We start from the raw sequence: 18,961 nt of genomic DNA, 5'->3' as shown, positions 1-18,961 counted from the left end.
TTGTTTGGTTTCACCTGGTTCCTTTCTGAAGGGGACTTATCTATATCTCACTTCCCAGTTCCGGTTTGGAACTTGCAGCTCTCTGGCGTCCCCCTTACCCTCAGGTCAGACAGGGCACTGCACCTAGGATAATTAGTTGCCAGAAAGGCTGCCTTACTTTGTACTGGCTAATGGGCACACTGTAGCGAGGGCGATATAACTACTCACACTCAGGCCGGAAAAATAATTATCAACACCGTCCGTCGCTACAAATCCTCCCAAACGCACAGGACACATCCACTGCCACCAGCTCTGATTTCTTAATTAATAACGGGTCCGGAGCCCACCCAAATTAGTAGCGTAATTCACTTCAGAGGACGTGACAGTACGTTATAGAGCAAGGAGAGACACAGCTAGTAATTTTATACATTTTACTCCAAAAAAGGTAGGCAGTGTTTACAGAAGTCTAAAAAGATATTATAAAGAAGACAAGTATCGTATGTACAGTACAATTACGAATAAAATGGGATTAAAGTTGAAAAAAACACTTACATTTCGTTCATATTTCATCTCATGGCTGAGCGTGTGCTGTGGAGGAGGCGCACACATACCTGAGCTCTGCGCAAGTTTCTGAGGGGAAGTTGTATCTGAGTTCTGTGCTACCTCAGGGGAAGTCGTATCTGAGTTCTGCGCTACCTCAGGGGAAGTCGTATCTGAGTTCTGCGCTTCCTCAGGGGAAGTTGTATCTGAGTTCTGCGCTTCCTCAGGGGAAGTCGTATCTGAGTTCTGCGCTACCTCAGGGGAAGTTGTATCTGAGTTCTGCGCTTCCTCAGGGGAAGTCGTATCTGAGTTCTGCGCTACCTCAGGGGAAGTCGTATCTGAGTTCTGCGCTTCCTCAGGGGAGGAGTCAGTGTAACACCAAGGACGTACCTGAGCTCTGCACGAGTTTCTGCGCTTCCTGTTCTGACAGAGAATTAGTCTCATAAAATTTCTGATTTTGTCTGGAATATTGGAAACTGATGAACTTCTTAGATTTGGTGTAAATGACGAGATCTGAGAGCTGCATGGACATCATCATCTTCTGCTGCTGAGAGAAACACAAGGAAGTCACAGTGATGGATCTGATACCGATGATCTGAGCCGATTATAGTACAAATTACTGTCCTGTGCTGACCCTAATCTGATCCCTAAACTGAATCAGCCTGGTGGCTGCTGTTATAGTTGTCACATTAATGTAAGAAATGTCATAATGTGAGATTAGTTCTAGAAAGTACCATGTCAGACACAAACTGCGGCTTCGACCCCCCTTTCCCCCCCCCCTGCATTAGCTCATACCACAAAGCCCTATGGCAGAGACACCGTGCAACTTGATACTAATGTATGAGCAGGGTGTGGCTTTTAAACTGCAGGCGACCAATCCTGTAAAGCCACTCACCCTCCCTCTCCCCTGCTATATAGTGTAATAGGAGACCAAGGTGCATAAGTCCCTCCCTCCTTCCAGGAATGCTTTTGTCTGGGGACTCTAAAAACGTAAATTCTAAGAAAAGAGTGCATATCGTTACTCAGCCCACTTAGTGAGGTCACGGCGAGAGGGCATATCTTACGCCTGCTGAGTTGTGTTTTAGTCTTGGTCCAGGAAGCGAGCTAACAACAGCTCCGCACAGCTGTGCTAATGCACCTGCATGTATCTCCTGAGCACACGGCCTCCATGATGATATGAAAATGATCTGAACGACCTGTAAGTGTTCTATTCAATGTATTTCCTTTTTTTTTTTTTTTGTAATTTGCAATGTACGCATGATTTTGTCTTCTTAGTAATACCTTTTATACTTTGTAAACACTGCCTAACTATTTATGGAGTAAAATATATAATTTACCAGCTGTCTCTTGCTGCTCTATGAACAAACTGTCACTTCCTCTGAAGTGAATTACGCTACTGATTTGGGTTGGCTCTGGACCCGTTAACCTTTGGTGGAATCGGAGCTGGTGGCAGCATACTTTGTTCTGTGCGATTGGGAATCTTTGGAGTGACTGGCGGCATTGATAATTATTGTTCCCGACTGTGTGGGAGTAGATATATTGCCCTAACTGCAGTGTGCCCAATAGCCGGTAGATAGCAGGCAGCCTTTCTGGCGACTAACTAGGTGCAGTACCTAATTTGACCTGATTGTAAAGGGGGCACCAGAGAGCTGCAAGTTCCAAACCGGAACTGGGAAGTGGGATATAGATAAATCCCCTTCAGAAGGAACCAGGGGCAACCTAACAACTCCGGTTCGTGACAAATTGGTGTGAGTAGTGGGGACGGTAAAGATATCCTTCCTTGGAATCCCTGACATATTGTTAAATATTTAGAATTGAGAGTCCTCAGTGGTTGAGGTTTTTTCTATCTACTGGCTAACACGGTACCAAGATATATTTCTTTCCTGTATGACATATTGTTGGGATTCGTGACATATCGTTGGCTGCACAGTGTGAACCGTGACGATAGTCATCAAGCAGGAGGCTCAGGATGAGCAGATATGATTCTCCCACATCTCTTGATTACGGATGTTTCCCATTATTAGTAGCCCTTTTTTTGTGTGCTGAACATCGTAGAATTCCCAACAGACAGAAGCTGTAGGATGAGCAGGTTGTGTGCCGCAGATTATTATAAAAGGAAATGTCACTAATGCGATTCTAGAAATGGATTTAATTGCTGAATTATCCTACGCGAGATGACGGCAAACGTAAGGGATCCGAGGGGAGATCCTGGAGCAAAACACAGATTTTCTGCCCTGTATGTGACACATTTGGGATTGGCTATTAGCGAGAGCTATAATTATAGTCACCGACCAATCACACTTTCAATGGAGCGATGGACGTAGTGAGGAGGAAGAGGTTCATGTCAAATCGCAGGCAGGAAGCGGCTCATCCCAAGACAAGCCCTGCTCCTGAGGAGCCGTCTCAGTCTACTAAGGAGCTGATTTTATGGAGGAGAGAAGCAACAAGTCTAAGAACCTACACTGTTTACCCTCTCAGACTCATCAGGCTCTATGACAGGATTGGTAAACTGACCTCAATGTGTAAACTTGTCCGAAAAGAGAAAAATCCGGGGCATTTAGAGAATGAAGTGATGGGAGCAGAGGGTGAGGAGAGTTGGAAAAGTGGAGGGGTCAGTGGCGACAAGTAGAGGTACAGAATGAGGAGCAGAGAGGGTGTAGTGGGGGAGAAGCAGAGGTACAGGATGAAGAGCAGAGAGGGTGTAGTGGTGGAGAAGCATAGGTACAGGATGAGGAGTAAACAGGGTGTAGTGGGTGAAAAGCAGAGGTACAGGGTGAGGAGCAGAGAGGGTGTAGTGGGTGAAAAGCAGAGGTACAGGATGGAAACAGAGGTACATGATGAGGAGCAGAGAGGGTGTAGTAGGGAGAAGCAGAGGAACAGGATGAGGAGCAGAGAGAGTGTAGTGGGTAAGAAGCAGAGGCACAGGATGAGGAGTAGAGAGGGTGTAGTGGGTGAGAAGCAGAGATACAGGATGAGGAGCAGAGAGGGTGCAGTGTGTGAGAAACACAGATACAGGATGCGGAGCAGAGAGGGTGTAGTGGGTGAGAAGCAGAGGTACAGAATGAGGAGCAGAGACGGTTAGTGGGTGAGAAGCAGAGGTACAGAATGAAGAGCAGAGGTGAGGAGCGGAAAGGAGCCCAGGGCGAGGAGTGGAAAGGAGCCCAGGGTGAGAAATGGAGGAGAGCCCAGGACGAGGAGTGGACGGGGATCCAGGGCGAAGAGTGGCGGGTTGAACAGGGCGAGGAGCAGAGGGGAGGACAGGGCGAGGAGGACAGGGCGAGAAGCGAAAGGGAAGACAGGGCGAGGAGCGAAGGGGTGGACAGGGTGAGGAGCGAAGGGGTGGACAGGGCGAGGAGCGAAGGGGAGGACAGGGCGAGGAGCGAAGGGGAGGGCAGGGCGAGGAGCGAAGGGGAGGACAGGGCGAGGGGCGAAGGGGAGGACAGGGAGGGGAGCCCAGGGCGAGGAGTGGAAAGGAGCCCAGGGTGAGAAATGGAGGAGAGCCCAGGACGAGGAGTGGACGGGGATCCAGGGCGAAGAGTGGCGGGTTGAACAGGGCGAGGAGCAGAGGGGAGGACAGGGCGAGGAGGACAGGGCGAGAAGCGGAGGGGAGGACAGGGCAAGAAGCGGAGGGGAGGACAGGGCGAGGAGCGAAAGGGAAGACAGGGCGAGGAGCGAAGGGGAGGACAGGGCGAGGAGCGAAGGGGAGGACAGGGCGAGGAGCGAAGGGGAGGACAGGGCGAGGAGCGAAGGGGAGGGCAGGGCGAGGAGCGAAGGGGAGGACAGGGCGAGGGGCGAAGGGGAGGACAGGGCGAGGAGCGAAGGGGAGGACAGGGCGAGGAGCGAAGGGAAGGACAGGGCGAGGAGCGAAGGGAAGGACAGGGCGAGGAGCGAAGGGGAGGACAGGGCGAGGAGCGAAGGGGAGGACAGGGCGAGGAGCGAAGGGGAGGACAGGGCGAGGAGCGAAGGGGAGGACAGGGCGAGGAGCGAAGGGGAGGACAGGGCGAGGAGCGAAGGGGAGGACAGGGCGAGGAGCGAAGGGGAGGACAGGGCGAGGAGCGAAGGGGAGGACAGGGCGAGGAGCGAAGGGGAGGACAGGGCGAGGAGCGAAGGGGAGGACAGGGCGAGGAGCGAAGGGAAGGACAGGGCGAGGAGCGAAGGGGAGGACAGGGCGAGGAGCGAAGGGGAGGACAGGGCGAGGAGCGAAGGGGAGGACAGGGCGAGGAGCGAAGGGGAGGACAGGGCGAGGAGCGAAGGGGAGGACAGGGCGAGGAGCGAAGGGAAGGACAGGGCGAGGAGCGAAGGGGAGGACAGGGCGAGGAGCGAAGGGGAGGACAGGGCGAGGAGCGAAGGGGAGGACAGGGCGAGGAGCGAAGGGGAGGACAGGGCGAGGAGCGAAGGGGAGGACAGGGCGAGGAGCGAAGGGGAGGACAGGGCGAGGAGCGAAGGGGAGGACAGGGCGAGGAGCGAAGGGGAGGACAGGGCGAGGAGCGAAGGGGAGGACAGGGCGAGGAGCGAAGGGGAGGACAGGGCGAGGAGCGAAGGGGAGGACAGGGCGAGGAGCGAAGGGGAGGACAGGGCGAGGAGCGAAGGGGAGGACAGGGCGAGGAGCGAAGGGGAGGACAGGGCGAGGAGCGAAGGGGAGGACAGGGCGAGGAGCGGATGGGAGGACAGGGCGAGGAGCGGATGGGAGGACAGGGCGAGGAGCGGAGGGGAGGACAGGGCGAGGAGCGGAGGGGAGGACAGGGCGAGGAGCGGAGGGGAGGACAGGGCGAGGAGCGGAGGGGAGGACAGGGCGAGGAGCGGAGGGGAGGACAGGGCGAGGAGCGGAGGGGAGGACAGGGCGAGGAGCGGAGGGGAGGACAGGGCGAGGAGCGGAGGGGAGGACAGGGCGAGGAGCGGAGGGGAGGACAGGGCGAGGAGCGGAGGGGAGGACAGGGAGCGGAGGGGGAGGACAGGGCGAGGAGCGGATGGGAGGACAGGGAGCGGATGGGAGGACAGGGAGCGGAGGGGAGGACAGGGTGAGGAGCGGAGGGGAGGACAGGGCGAGGAGCGGAGGGGAGGACAGGGCGAGGAGCGGAGGGGAGGACAGGGCGAGGAGCGGAGGGGAGGACAGGGCGAGGAGCGGAGGGGAGGACAGGGCGAGGAGCGGAGGGGAGGACAGGGCGAGGAGCGGAGGGGAGGACAGGGCGAGGAGCGGAGGGGAGGACAGGGCGAGGAGCGGAGGGGAGGACAGGGCGAGGAGCGGAGGGGAGGACAGGGCGAGGAGCGGACGGGAGGACAGGGCGAGGAGCGGAGGGGAGGACAGGGCGAGGAGCGGAGGGGAGGACAGGGCGAGGAGCGGAGGGGAGGACAGGGCGAGGAGCGGAGGACAGGGCGAGGAGCGGAGGGGGAGGACAGGGCGAGGAGCGGATGGGAGGACAGGGAGCGGATGGGAGGACAGGGAGCGGAGGGGAGGACAGGGCGAGGAGCGGAGGGGAGGACAGGGCGAGGAGCGGAGGGGAGGACAGGGCGAGGAGCGGAGGGGAGGACAGGGCGAGGAGCGGAGGGGAGGACAGGGCGAGGAGCGGAGGGGAGGACAGGGCGAGGAGCGGAGGGGAGGACAGGGCGAGGAGCGGAGGGGAGGACAGGGCGAGGAGCGGAGGGGAGGACAGGGCGAGGAGCGGAGGGGAGGACAGGGCGAGGAGCGGAGGGGAGGACAGGGCGAGGAGCGGAGGGGAGGACAGGGCGAGGAGCGGAGGGGAGGACAGGGCGAGGAGCGGAGGGGAGGACAGGGAGCGGATGGGAGGACAGGGCGAGGAGCGAAGGGAAGGACAGGGCGAGGAGCGAAGGGAAGGACAGGGCGAGGAGCGAAGGGGAGGACAGGGCGAGGAGCGAAGGGGAGGACAGGGCGAGGAGCGAAGGGGAGGACAGGGTGAGGAGCGAAGGGGAGGACAGGGCGAGGAGCGAAGGGGAGGACAGGGCGAGGAGCGAAGGGGAGGACAGGGCGAGGAGCGAAGGGGAGGACAGGGCGAGGAGCGAAGGGGAGGACAGGGCGAGGAGCGAAGGGGAGGACAGGGCGAGGAGCGAAGGGGAGGACAGGGCGAGGAGCGAAGGGGAGGACAGGGCGAGGAGCGAAGGGGAGGACAGGGCGAGGAGCGGATGGGAGGACAGGGCGAGGAGCGGATGGGAGGACAGGGCGAGGAGCGGAGGGGAGGACAGGGCGAGGAGCGGAGGGGAGGACAGGGCGAGGAGCGGAGGGGAGGACAGGGCGAGGAGCGGAGGGGAGGACAGGGCGAGGAGCGGAGGGGAGGACAGGGCGAGGAGCGGAGGGGAGGACAGGGCGAGGAGCGGAGGGGAGGACAGGGCGAGGAGCGGAGGGGAGGACAGGGCGAAGAGCGGAGGGGAGGACAGGGCGAGGAGCGGAGGGGAGGACAGGGCGAGGAGCGGAGGGGAGGACAGGGCGAGGAGCGGAGGGGAGGAGCGGAGGGGAGGACAGGGCGAGGAGCGGAGGGGAGGACAGGGCGAGGAGCGGAGGACAGGGCGAGGAGCGGAGGGGGAGGACAGGGCGAGGAGCGGATGGGAGGACAGGGAGCGGATGGGAGGACAGGGAGCGGAGGGGAGGACAGGGTGAGGAGCGGAGGGGAGGACAGGGCGAGGAGCGGAGGGGAGGACAGGGCGAGGAGCGAAGGGGAGGACAGGGCGAGGAGCGAAGGGGAGGACAGGGCGAGGAGCGAAGGGGAGGACAGGGCGAGGAGCGAAGGGGAGGACAGGGCGAGGAGCGAAGGGGAGGACAGGGCGAGGAGCGAAGGGGAGGACAGGGCGAGGAGCGAAGGGGAGGACAGGGCGAGGAGCGGATGGGAGGACAGGGCGAGGAGCGGATGGGAGGACAGGGCGAGGAGCGGAGGGGAGGACAGGGCGAGGAGCGGAGGGGAGGACAGGGCGAGGAGCGGAGGGGAGGACAGGGCGAGGAGCGGAGGGGAGGACAGGGCGAGGAGCGGAGGGGAGGACAGGGCGAGGAGCGGAGGGGAGGACAGGGCGAGGAGCAGAGGGGAGGACAGGGCGAGGAGCGGAGGGGAGGACAGGGCGAGGAGCGGAGGGGAGGACAGGGCGAGGAGCGGAGGGGAGGACAGGGCGAGGAGCGGAGGGGAGGACAGGGCGAGGAGCGGAGGGGAGGACAGGGCGAGGAGCGGAGGGGAGGACAGGGCGAGGAGCGGAGGGGAGGAGCGGAGGGGAGGACAGGGCGAGGAGCGGAGGGGAGGACAGGGCGAGGAGCGGAGGACAGGGCGAGGAGCGGAGGGGGAGGACAGGGCGAGGAGCGGATGGGAGGACAGGGAGCGGATGGGAGGACAGGGAGCGGAGGGGAGGACAGGGTGAGGAGCGGAGGGGAGGACAGGGCGAGGAGCGGAGGGGAGGACAGGGCGAGGAGCGGAGGGGAGGACAGGGCGAGGAGCGGAGGGGAGGACAGGGCGAGGAGCGGAGGGGAGGACAGGGAGCGGAGGGGAGGACAGGGAGCGGAGGGGAGGACAGGGAGGGGAGCCCAGGGCAAGGAGTGGAGGGGACCATAAGGTGAGGAATGGAGTGTGGACAGATGGCAAGAAGCAGAATGGGGAAAGAGGGAGAGGAGCGGAAAGGGGAGAAGGAGCACACAGGCCAGATTTAAGCTCCTGGGGTCACCTGTTCGGTTTTGGACACTGGGCTTCGTTGCAACAGTTTTGCCAAGAATCTTCTCTTCTTTAAATCCTCTTTTCCATAATCCTCACCCTGCTCCTTATACTCTGCGACCCGGCCGTTGGCGATGGGTAACGGCCGCAGGATTGTGTCCTTCAGGAGCCCCACCTTCTTGTCTTTTATTAGGATTTTACCTTTCAGTGCCTGTAATTAGAGAAAATATAAATTAGGATGTAGCACAGAAAGTTCTATGGGGAGGACCCCCGGCATCATATACATACCCCCATATATACAGTGGTGTGAAAAAGTGTTTGCCCCTTCCTGATTTCCTAGTCTTTTCTTGATTCTCACACTTAAATGTTTGCGATCACCAAACAAATCTAAATAATCAATGAAGATAACACAAGTAATCACAAAATGCAGTTTATAAATGAAGCTCTTTAATATTAACCCCTTAGTGACAGAGCCAATTTGGTACTTAATGACCGAGCCAATTTTTACAATTCTGACCAGTGTCACTTTATGAGGTTATAACTCTGGAACGCTTTATCGGATCCCGCTGATTCTGAGATTGTTTTTTCGTGACATATTGTACTTCAAGTTAGTGGTAACATTTCTTCGATATTACTTGCGATTATTTATGAAAAAAACGGAAATATGGCGAAATTTTTTAAAATTTTGCAATTTTCAAACTTTGTATTTTTATGCCCTTAAATCAGAGAGATATGTCACGAAAAATAGTTAATAAATAACATTTCCCACATGTCTACTTTACATCAGCACAATTTTGGAAACAAAATTTTTTTTTGTTAGGGAGTATAAGGGTTAAAATTTGACCAGCAATTTCTCATTTTTACAACACCATGTTTTTTTTAGGGACCACATCACCTTTGAAGTGATTTTGAGGGGTCTATGTGATGGAAAATACCCAAGTGTGACACCATTCTAAAAACTGCACCCCTCAAGCTGCTCAAAACCACATTCAAGAAGTTTATTAACCCTTTACGTACTTCACAGGAACTGAAACAATGTGGAAGGAAAAAATGAACATTTAACTTTTTTTTGCAAACATTTTACTTCAGAACCATTTTTTTAAACTTTCACAAGTGTAAAAACAGAAATTTAACCACAAATTTTGTTGTACAATTTCTCCTGAGTACGCCGATACCCCATATGTGGGGGTAAACCACTGTTTGGGCGCACCGCAGAGCTTGGAAGAAAAGGAGTGCCGTTTTACTTTTTCAATGTAGAATTGGCTGGAATAGAGATCGGACGCCATGTCACGTTTGGAGAGCCCCTAATGTGCCTAAACAGTGGAAACCCCCCACAAGTGACACCATTTTGGAAACTAGACCCCTTAAGGAACTTATCTAGATGTGTGGTGAGCACTTTAAACCCCCAAGTGCTTCACAGAAGTTTATAACGTAGAGCCGTGAAAATAAAAAATCACATTTTTTCTACAAAAATGATCTTTTTGCCCCTAAATTTTTATTTTCACAAGGGTAACAGGAGAAATTAGACCACAAAAGTTGTTGTTCAATTTCTCCTGAGTACGCTGATACCCCATATGTGGAGGTAAACCACTGTTTGGGCGCACCGCAGAGCTTGGAAGAGAAGGAGTGTCGTTTTACTTTTTCAATGTAGAATTGGCTGGAATTGAGATCGGACGCCATGTTGCGTTTGGAGAGCCCCTGATATGCCTAAACAGTGGAAACCCCCCACAAGTGATACCATTTTGGAAACTAGACCCCTTAAGGAACTTATCTAGATGTGTGGTGAGCACTTTGAATGCCCAAGTGCATCACAGAAGTTTATAATGCATAGTTGTGAAAATAAAAAATATATTTTTTTTAACAAAAAAGATTTTTTAGCCCCCAAGTTTTTATTTTCACAAGGGTAACAAGAGAAATTGGACCCCAAAAGTTGTTGTCCAATTTGTCCTGAGTATGCTGGTACCCCATATGTGGGGGTAAACCACTGTTTGGGCGCATGGCTGAGCTCGGAAGGGAAGGAGCGCCGTTTTGGAATGCAGACTTTGATAGAATTGTCTGCTGGCGTTATGTTGCGTTTGCAGACCCCTAATGTACCTAAACAGTAGAAACCCCCAACAAGTGACCCCATTTTGGAAACTAGACCCCCCAAGGAACTTATCTAGATATGTGGTGAGAACTTTGAATGCCCAAGTGCTTCACAGAAGTTTATAATGCAGAGTAGTGAAAATAAAAAATATATTTTTTTCCCACAAAAAAGATTTTTTAGCCCCCAAATTTTTATTTTCACAAGGGTAACAAGAGAAATTGGACCCCAAAAGTTGTTGTCCAATTTGTCCTGATACCCCATATGTGGGGGTAAACCACTGTTTGGGCACACGGCAGTGCTCGGAAGAGAAGGAGCGCCATTTTGGAATTCAGACTTTGATAGAATTGTCTGTGGGTGTATGTTGCGTTTGCAGAGCCCCTGATGTACCTAAACAGTAGAAACCCCCCACAAGTGACCAAATTTTGGAAACTAGACCCCCTAAGGAACTTATCTAGATATGTGGTGAGAACTTTGAATGCTCAAGTGCTTCACAGAAGTTTATAATGCAGAGTAGTGAAAATAAAAAAATATTTTTTTTCCCACAAAAAAGATTTTTAGCCCCCAAGTTTTTATTTTCACAAGGGTAACAGGAGAAATTGGACCCCAAAAGTTGTTGTCCACTTTATCCCGAGTACGCTGATGCCCCATACGTGGGGGTAAACCACTGTTTGGGTGCACGGCACAGCTCAGAAGGGAGGGAGCACCATTTGACTTTTTTAGCGCAAAATTGTCTGTCGTGTTTGGAGACCCCCTGATGTACCTAAACAGTGGAAACCCCCCAATTCTAACTCCAACACACCCCTAACCCTAATCTCAACCCGATCCATAATCCTAATCACAACCCTAACGATAATCACAACCCTAACCCCAAAACAGCCCTAATCTCAACTCTAACCATAACCCTAATCAAAACCCTAAATCCAACACACCCCTAACCCTAATCTCAACCCTAACCTCAAACCTAACCCTAATCCCAATACACCCCTAACCCTAATCCCAACCCTAACCTTAACCCTAATCCCAACCCTAACCCTAATCCCAACCCTAATCCCAAACGTAACCCTAATCCCAACCGTAACCCTAATACCAACCCTAATCCAAACCCTAACCCTAATCCCAACTCTATCTCTAACTTTAGCCCCAACCCTAACCCTAATTTTAGCCCCAACCCTAGCCCTAACCCTAACTTTAGCCCCAATCCTAACCCTAAGCTTAACCCTAACCCTAGCCCTAACTTTAGCCCCAACCCTAACCCTAAGGCTACTTTCACACTTGCGTCGTGTGGCATCCGTCACAATCCGTCGTTTTGGACAAAAAACAGATCCAGCAAATGTGCCCACAGGATGCCTTTTTTGCCCATAGACTTGTATTACCGACGGATGGCCACACGTCGCGTCCATCGTGCACTGGATCCGTTGTGTTTTGGCGGACCGTCGTCACAAAAAAAGTTCAATGTAACCTTTTTTTTGTACGTCGCGTCCGCCATTTCCGCGCATGCGTGGCCGTAACTCTGCCCCCTCCTCCCCAAGACATAGACTGGGCAGCGGATGCGTTGAAAAACTGCATCCACTGCCCACGCTGTGCACAATTTTCACAACGTGCGTCGGTACGTCGGGCTGACGCATTGCGACCGCCCCGTACCGACGCAAGTGTGAAAGAAGCCTAAGGCTACTTTCACACTAGCGTCCTACTCGGCCCATCGCAGTGTGTCGGGCCGACGTACCGACGCTAGCGTTGTAAGCGCCGCACAACGGGTGCAGAGGATGCTGTTTTTTCAACGCATCCGCTGCCCCATTGTGAGGTGCGGGGAGGCGGGGGCGGAGTTCTGGGCACGCATGCGCGGTCGGAAATGGCGGACACGTCGCACAAAAAAAGTTACATGTAGCGTTTTTTTGTGCCGACGGTCCGCCAAAACACGACGCATCCGTCGCACGACGAATGCGACGTGTGGCAATCCGTCGCAATGTGTCGCTAATGCAAGTCAATGGAGAAAAAAATGCATCCTGCAAGCACTTTTGCAGGATGCGTTTTTTCTCCAACGACGCATTGCGACGGAAGCCAAAAAACGCTAGTGTGAAAGTAGCCTAACCCTAAATTTAGCCCCAACACTAACCCTTAATTTAGCCCCAGCCCTAACCCTAGCCCTAACCCTAACCCTAATTTTAGCCCCAACTCGTCTCTCCTGCCGGCCGGCAGATGGCAGCAGATGGCGGGCGCACTGCGCATGCGCCCGCCATTTTCTTTGCAGAGGAAGAAGCCGGCCGGCAAGAGGAGACGCAGGAGGACCCGGGGACACCGGGTGAGTATGATAGGGTCCCCGAATCCCCCTATTTCTCTGTCCTCTGATGTGCGATCACATCAGAGGACAGAGAATTACAGATCGCTTTTTTTTTTTTTTTTTTTTTGCGGTCGCCGGTAAACAGTTAATTACCGGCGATCGCAAAACAGGGGTCGGTAAAAACCGACCCCGATCATGCTCTTTGGGGTCTCGGCTACCCCCGGGCAGCCGAGACCCCAAAGATCTTCCGGGTGCCGGGCGTACTGCGCATGCGCCCGCCATTTTTTCCCGGAAAAAAGATGGCGGCGCCCATCGGGAGCCACGAGGAGCACCGGGGGAGATAGGTGAGTATTGGGGGGCTATTGGGGGCCACTATTTCTCTGTCCTCCGATGTGCGATCACATCGGAGGACAGAGAAATTAAATGGCAAATCGCGTTTTTTTTTTTTTGTTGCGACCGCCGGTAAACGGTTAATTACCGGCGATCGCAACTCGGGGGTCGGTAAAACCCCCCCGAATCATGTTCTCTGGGGTCTCGGCTACCCTCGGCAACCGAGACCCCAGAGAAAATCCGACTCTGGGGGGCGCTATTCACTTTTTCCACAGCGCCGTTAATTAACGGCGCTGTGGTTTAAGTACCCTTAACTGCCGCCGTTAAAAGGCGTATCGGCGGTCGTTAAGGGGTTAAGGGAAAAAGAAATCCAAACCTACAGGGTCCTGTGTGAAAAAATGATTGCCCCTAAATCTGGTTGGGCCGCCCTTAGCAACAACTGCAATCAAGTGTTTGCGATAACTGTCAATGAGTCTAATGCAACGCTCTGGAGGGATTTGGCCCATTCATCTTTGCCGAATTGTTGTCATTCAGCCACATTTGAGGGTTTACGGGCATGAACCGCCGTTTTAGTCATGTCACAGCATCTCAATCAGATTAAGGTCAGGACTCTGACTAGACCACTCCAAAGTCTTAATTTTGTTGTTTTTAAGCCATTCAGAGGTGGACTTGCTGGTGTGTATTGGATCATTGTCCTGCTGCATAGCCCAAGTGCTCTTCAGCTTCATGTCACGAGCAGATGGTCGGACATTCTCCGTCAGAGTTTTTTGATAGACAGCAGAATTCATGGTTCCATTTCCCACAGCATTTCTTCCAGGTCCAGAAGCAGAAAAACAGCCCCAGAACATAACACTACCTCCACCATATTTTACTGTTGGTATGATGTTACTTTTCTGAAATGCTGCATTACTTCTACACCACATGTAATGGGACAGACACCTTCCAAAAAGATCACCTTTTGTCTCATCTGTACACAGAGTATTCTCCCAAAAGTCTTGGGGATCATCAAGATGTTTTCTGGCAAAACTGAGACGAGTCTTTATGTTCTTATTGCTCCGCAGTGGTTTTCTTCTTGGAACTCTGCCATGCAGGCCATTTTTTCCCAGTCTCTTTCTTAGGGCTCATTTCCACATGCGAGAGACAAAACGGTCCGATTAACGGACCGAAAAAACTGAGAAAAATCATGCGATTGTCATGCGAGTGTCATGCGATTTTTTATCGCAACATCCGTATTGCTGTCCGATTTTTACGCACCGGTGTCCTTTGAAAAGCCGGTAATTCAGCGCGATGTTCAGTAAAATCACACTGAAGGGTTAGAGTAGATATATACACATAGAATGTGTGTGTGTATATGTATATATATATATATATATGTATATATATATATATATATATATATATATATATATATATATATATATATATATATATATATATATATATATATATATATATATATATATATATATATATGTCAGTGAGACACCTATATATGTATATTTAATGCAGCGCTAGATAGCATAAAAGCCACTAATTCAATTGCCGGCTTTTGCTTTCTCCTTCACAAACCCGACAGGATATGAGACATGGATTACATACAGTAAACCATCTCATATCCTTTCTGTTATTACATATTCCTCTTCACTAATGTAAGAAGTGTTTGTGTGTCAAATTTGGGGGCTCTAGCTATTAAATTAAAGGGTTAAATCGCGGAAAAAATTGGCGTGGGCTCCCGCACAATTTTCTCCGCCAGAGTGGTAAAGCCAGTGACTGAGGGCAGATATTAATAGCCTAGAGAGGGTCCATGGTTATTGCCCCCCCCTGGCTACAAACATCTGCCCCCTGCCACCCCAGAAAAGGCACATCTGGAAGATGCGCCTATTCTGGCACTTGGCCACTCTCTTCCCACTCCCGTGTAGCGGTGGGATATGGGGTAATGAAGGGTTAATGTCAGCTTGCTATTGTAAGGTGACATTAAGCCAGATTAATAATGGAGAGGCGTCAATTATGACACCTATCCATTATTAATCCAAAAGTAGGAAATGGTTAATAAAACACACACACATTATTACAAAGTACTTTAATGAAATAAAGACACAGGGTGTTGTAATATTTTATTCTCTTAATCCACCTGAAGACCCTCGTTCTGTTAAAAAGTAAAAATAAAAAATCAACAATATCCCATACCTTCCGATGATCAGTCACGTCCCACGATGTCAATCCATCTGAAGGGGTTAAATCATTTTACAGCCAGGAGCTGTGCTAAAGCAGCTGTGCTCGTGGATGTAAAACCCCAGGGAATGAATGGAAAGCAGGGGAATGTCCTGTAGTTACCTTGAGTCGCGGTGATGCGCCCCCTGCTGGATGAACTCACATGAACTCGAGCGTGGGAAAAGTTCCCACGCTCGAGTTCATATGAGGACATCCAGCAGGGGGCGCATCACCGCGACTCAAAGTAACTACAGTACATTCCCCTGCTTTCCATTAATTCACAAGATTTTACAGACAGGAGCGACTGCATTAGCACAGCTCCTGGCTGTAAAATGATTTAACTCCTTCAGATGGATTTACATCGTGGGATGTGACTGATCATCGGAAGGTATGGGATATTGTTGATTTTTTATTTTTACTTTTTTACAGAACGAGGGTCTTCAGGTGGATTAAGAGAATAAAATATTACAACACCCTGTGTCTTTATTTCATTAAAGTACTTTGTAATAATGTGTGTGTGTTTTATCAACCATTTCCTACTTTTGGATTAATAATGGATAGGTGTCATAATTGACGCCTCTCCATTATTAATCTGGCTTAATGTCACCTTACAATAGCAAGCTGACATTAACCCTTCATTACCCCATATCCCACCGCTACACGGGAGTGGGAAGAGAGTGGCCAAGTGCCAGAATAGGCGCATCTTCCAGATGTGCCTTTTCTGGGGTGGCTGGGGGCAGATGTTTGTAGCCAGGGGGGGCCAATAACCATGGACCCTCTCTAGGCTATTAATATCTGCCCTCAGTCACTGGCTTTACCACTCTGGCGGAGAAAATTGTGCGGGAGCCCACGCCAATTTTTTCTGCGATTTAACCCTTTAATTTAATAGCTAGAGCCCCCAAATTTGACACACAGACACTTCTTACATTAGTGAAGAGGAATATGTAATAACAGAAGGGATATGAGATGGTTTACTGTATGTAATCCATGTCTCATATCCTGTTGGGTTTGTGAAGGAGATAGCAGAAGCCGGCAATTGAATTAGCGGCTTTTATGCTATCTAGCGCTGCATTAAATATAAATATATATATATATAGGTGTCTCACTGACATATAAATATGTATATATACCTATTCTATGTGTATATATCTACTCTATTCTAACCTGTCAGTGTGATTTTACTGTACACCGCGCTGAATTGCCGGCTTTTCAAAGGACACCGGTGCGTAAAAATCAGACAAAACTCGCATGGTGCGAGTGCTGTGCAATTTTTTTTCTCGCACCCATTGACTTACATTGGTGAGTCTCGTCCGAGAATCGCAGCATGCTGCGATTTTTTTCTCAGTCCGATTACGGCTGAGAAAAAAATCGCAAAATGAAAAGACACCTATTGAATAACATTGGTCAGAGTGCAATCCAATTTTTTATCGGATTGCACTCGTCCGTTTTCCTCGCAAGTGGAAATGAGCCCATAGGGTGGAGTCATGAACACTGACCTTAGCTGAGGCAAGTGAGGCAGTTCTTTGGATGTTGTTGTGGGGTCTTTTGTGACTTCTTGGATGATTCGTCTCTGCGCTCTTGAGATAATTATGGTTGTCCGGCCACTCCTGGGAACGTTCACCACTGTTCCATGTTCTCGCCATTTGTGGATAATGGCTCTTTACTGTGGTTCGCTGGAGTCTCAAAGCTTTAGAAATGACTTTATAACCTTTCCAGAATGATAGATCTCATTTACTTTGTTTCTCATTTGTTCCAGAATTTCTTTGGATCGCGGCATGATGTCTAGCTTTTGAGCACCTTTAGGTCTACTTCACTTTGTCAGGCAGGTCCTATTTTAGTGATTTCTTGACTGAGAGCAGATGTGGCAGTAATCAGGCCTGGGTGTGGCTAGGGCATGTGATCTTAGCTTCCCAAAGATGTGATAAACCACAGCTAATTTAGGTTTTAGGGGGGAGGGGCAATCACTTTCTCACACAGGACCCTGTAGGTTTGGATTTCTTTGTCTCTTAATAATAAAGACCTTCATTTATAAATAAACTGCATTGTGTGATTACTTGTGTTATCTTTGTCTAACATTTACATTTATTTGGTGATCTGAAACATGTAAGTGTGAGAAATATACAAAAAAAGGAAATCAGGACGGGGTGAACCCTTTATCACACCACTGTATATGTACCCCAGGATGTAATAGACATGATGGGGCTGCTGTCCCTGGTGAGGAGGTGAACATCCTCTTCCCGTGATCTCGTCTCCTCTTGTCTCAGGACATTTCCTCCAATCAGTGAATCACATCATGTTCCCTATCTTCACCTAAAGAACTTCTGCAGCAGCTGTGGCAGTCCAGGACCCTGTGTGCATCCTAATCATATTTTATTGGGGGACTTTGCATTAGATGCCCTCCCCTCGCTCATCTCTCACCTCTCCTCTCCTTCTCTCCTCACCTCTCCTTCTCTCCTCACCTCAGGGGATGGCAGGACTCTGGAGAATGAATTGCAGAGGGTCATGGAGAGCAGCGTTTCGCCCAGGATGGTCCTCAAGTGTTTGGCCATTACCTCCTGCTGCCGGGGTGAGCAGTGATTTTCCAGGGACAGGATGAGCGGATATGGAGAGGCCTGGAGGGAAAGAATGGGAGACAGAGGGGTGTCAGCACAGGGCAGAGCACAGATCCCAGACATTAGGGGTCCATGTGGTCATTCAGGGAGCATCATCCACCCCTACTATATGGCAGCACTACATGTACACTATATGGGGGTACTACAAGTACAAGGAAAGGTCGGGATATAACAGCTGCAGGATATATGGGATTTAGTCCATAGATCAAAAGAACCAGCAATGATCGCAAGTAATCAATAGCGGAAAAGGAAATGGGGCACAAAGGAGTTCTGCTCCTACTGTCCTGACCCTTCTACGGGGCACGCATCTGTCCTGACCACACCACGGGGCACGCATCTGTCCTGACCACACCACAGGGCACGCATCTGTCCTGACCACACCACGGGGCATGCATCTGTCCTGACCACACCACGGGGCACGCATCTGTCCTGACCACACCACAGGGCACGCATCTGTCCTGACCTCACCACAGGGCACGCATCTGTCCTGACCACACCACAGGGCACGCATCTGTCCTGACCACACCATGGGGCACACATCTGTCCTGACCACACCACAGGGCACGCATCTGTCCTGACCACACCACAGGGCACGCATCTGTCCTGACCACACCACGGGGCATGCATCTGTCCTGACCACACCACGGGGCACGCATCTGTCCTGACCACACCATGGGGCACGCATCTGTCCTGACCACACCATGGGGCACGCATCTGTCCTGACCACACCACAGGGCACGCATCTGTCCTGACCACACCACAGGGCACGCATCTGTCCTCACCACACCACGGGGCACGCATCTGTCCTGACCACACCACAGGGCACGCATCTGTCCTGACCACACCACAGGGCACGCATCTGTCCTCACCACACCACGGGGCACGCATCTGTCCTGACCCTTCTACGGGGCATGCATCTGTCCTGACCACATCACAGGGCACGCATCTGTCCTGACCACACCATGGGGCACGCATCTGTCCTGACCACACCATGGGGCACGCATCTGTCCTGACCACACCACGGGGCACGCATCTGTCCTGACCTCACCACAGGGCACGCATCTGTCCTGACCACACCACAGGGCACGCATCTGTCCTGACCACACCATGGGGCACGCATCTGTCCTGACCACACCATGGGGCACGCATCTGTCCTGACCACACCATGGGGCACGCATCTGTCCTGACCACACCACAGGGCACGCATCTGTCCTCACCACACCACGGGGCACGCATCTGTCCTGACCCTTCTACGGGGCATGCATCTGTCCTGACCACATCACAG

The 18,961-nt window shown here is 52.0% G+C and overlaps 1 protein-coding gene across 5 annotated transcripts in view; it reads right to left on the bottom strand.

Moving 5' to 3' along the window:
• PLCZ1 (phospholipase C zeta 1) overlaps nt 1–18,961 on the bottom strand; it is a 58,643-nt gene that overhangs the window by 30,582 nt on the left and 9,100 nt on the right. For 2 of the 5 annotated variants that reach the window (XM_077267266.1, XM_077267269.1), the window contains exons 6-8: nt 17,506–17,676; nt 8,173–8,370; nt 910–1,066 (exon numbers count right to left, since the gene is read on the bottom strand). In XM_077267266.1, the coding sequence (XP_077123381.1) occupies nt 910–1,066; nt 8,173–8,370; nt 17,506–17,676 (526 nt within the window). The remainder of the gene's footprint in view (nt 1–909; nt 1,067–8,172; nt 8,371–17,505; nt 17,677–18,961) is intronic. The other 3 variants (XM_077267268.1, XM_077267270.1, XM_077267267.1) reach the window with 2 other exon arrangements.

The sequence above is a fragment of the Ranitomeya variabilis genome, chromosome 5 (assembly GCF_051348905.1).
Source record: "Ranitomeya variabilis isolate aRanVar5 chromosome 5, aRanVar5.hap1, whole genome shotgun sequence".
In the NCBI taxonomy this organism is placed as follows: Eukaryota; Metazoa; Chordata; class Amphibia; order Anura; family Dendrobatidae; genus Ranitomeya; species Ranitomeya variabilis.
This window is presented reverse-complemented; position numbering and strand designations above follow the sequence as displayed.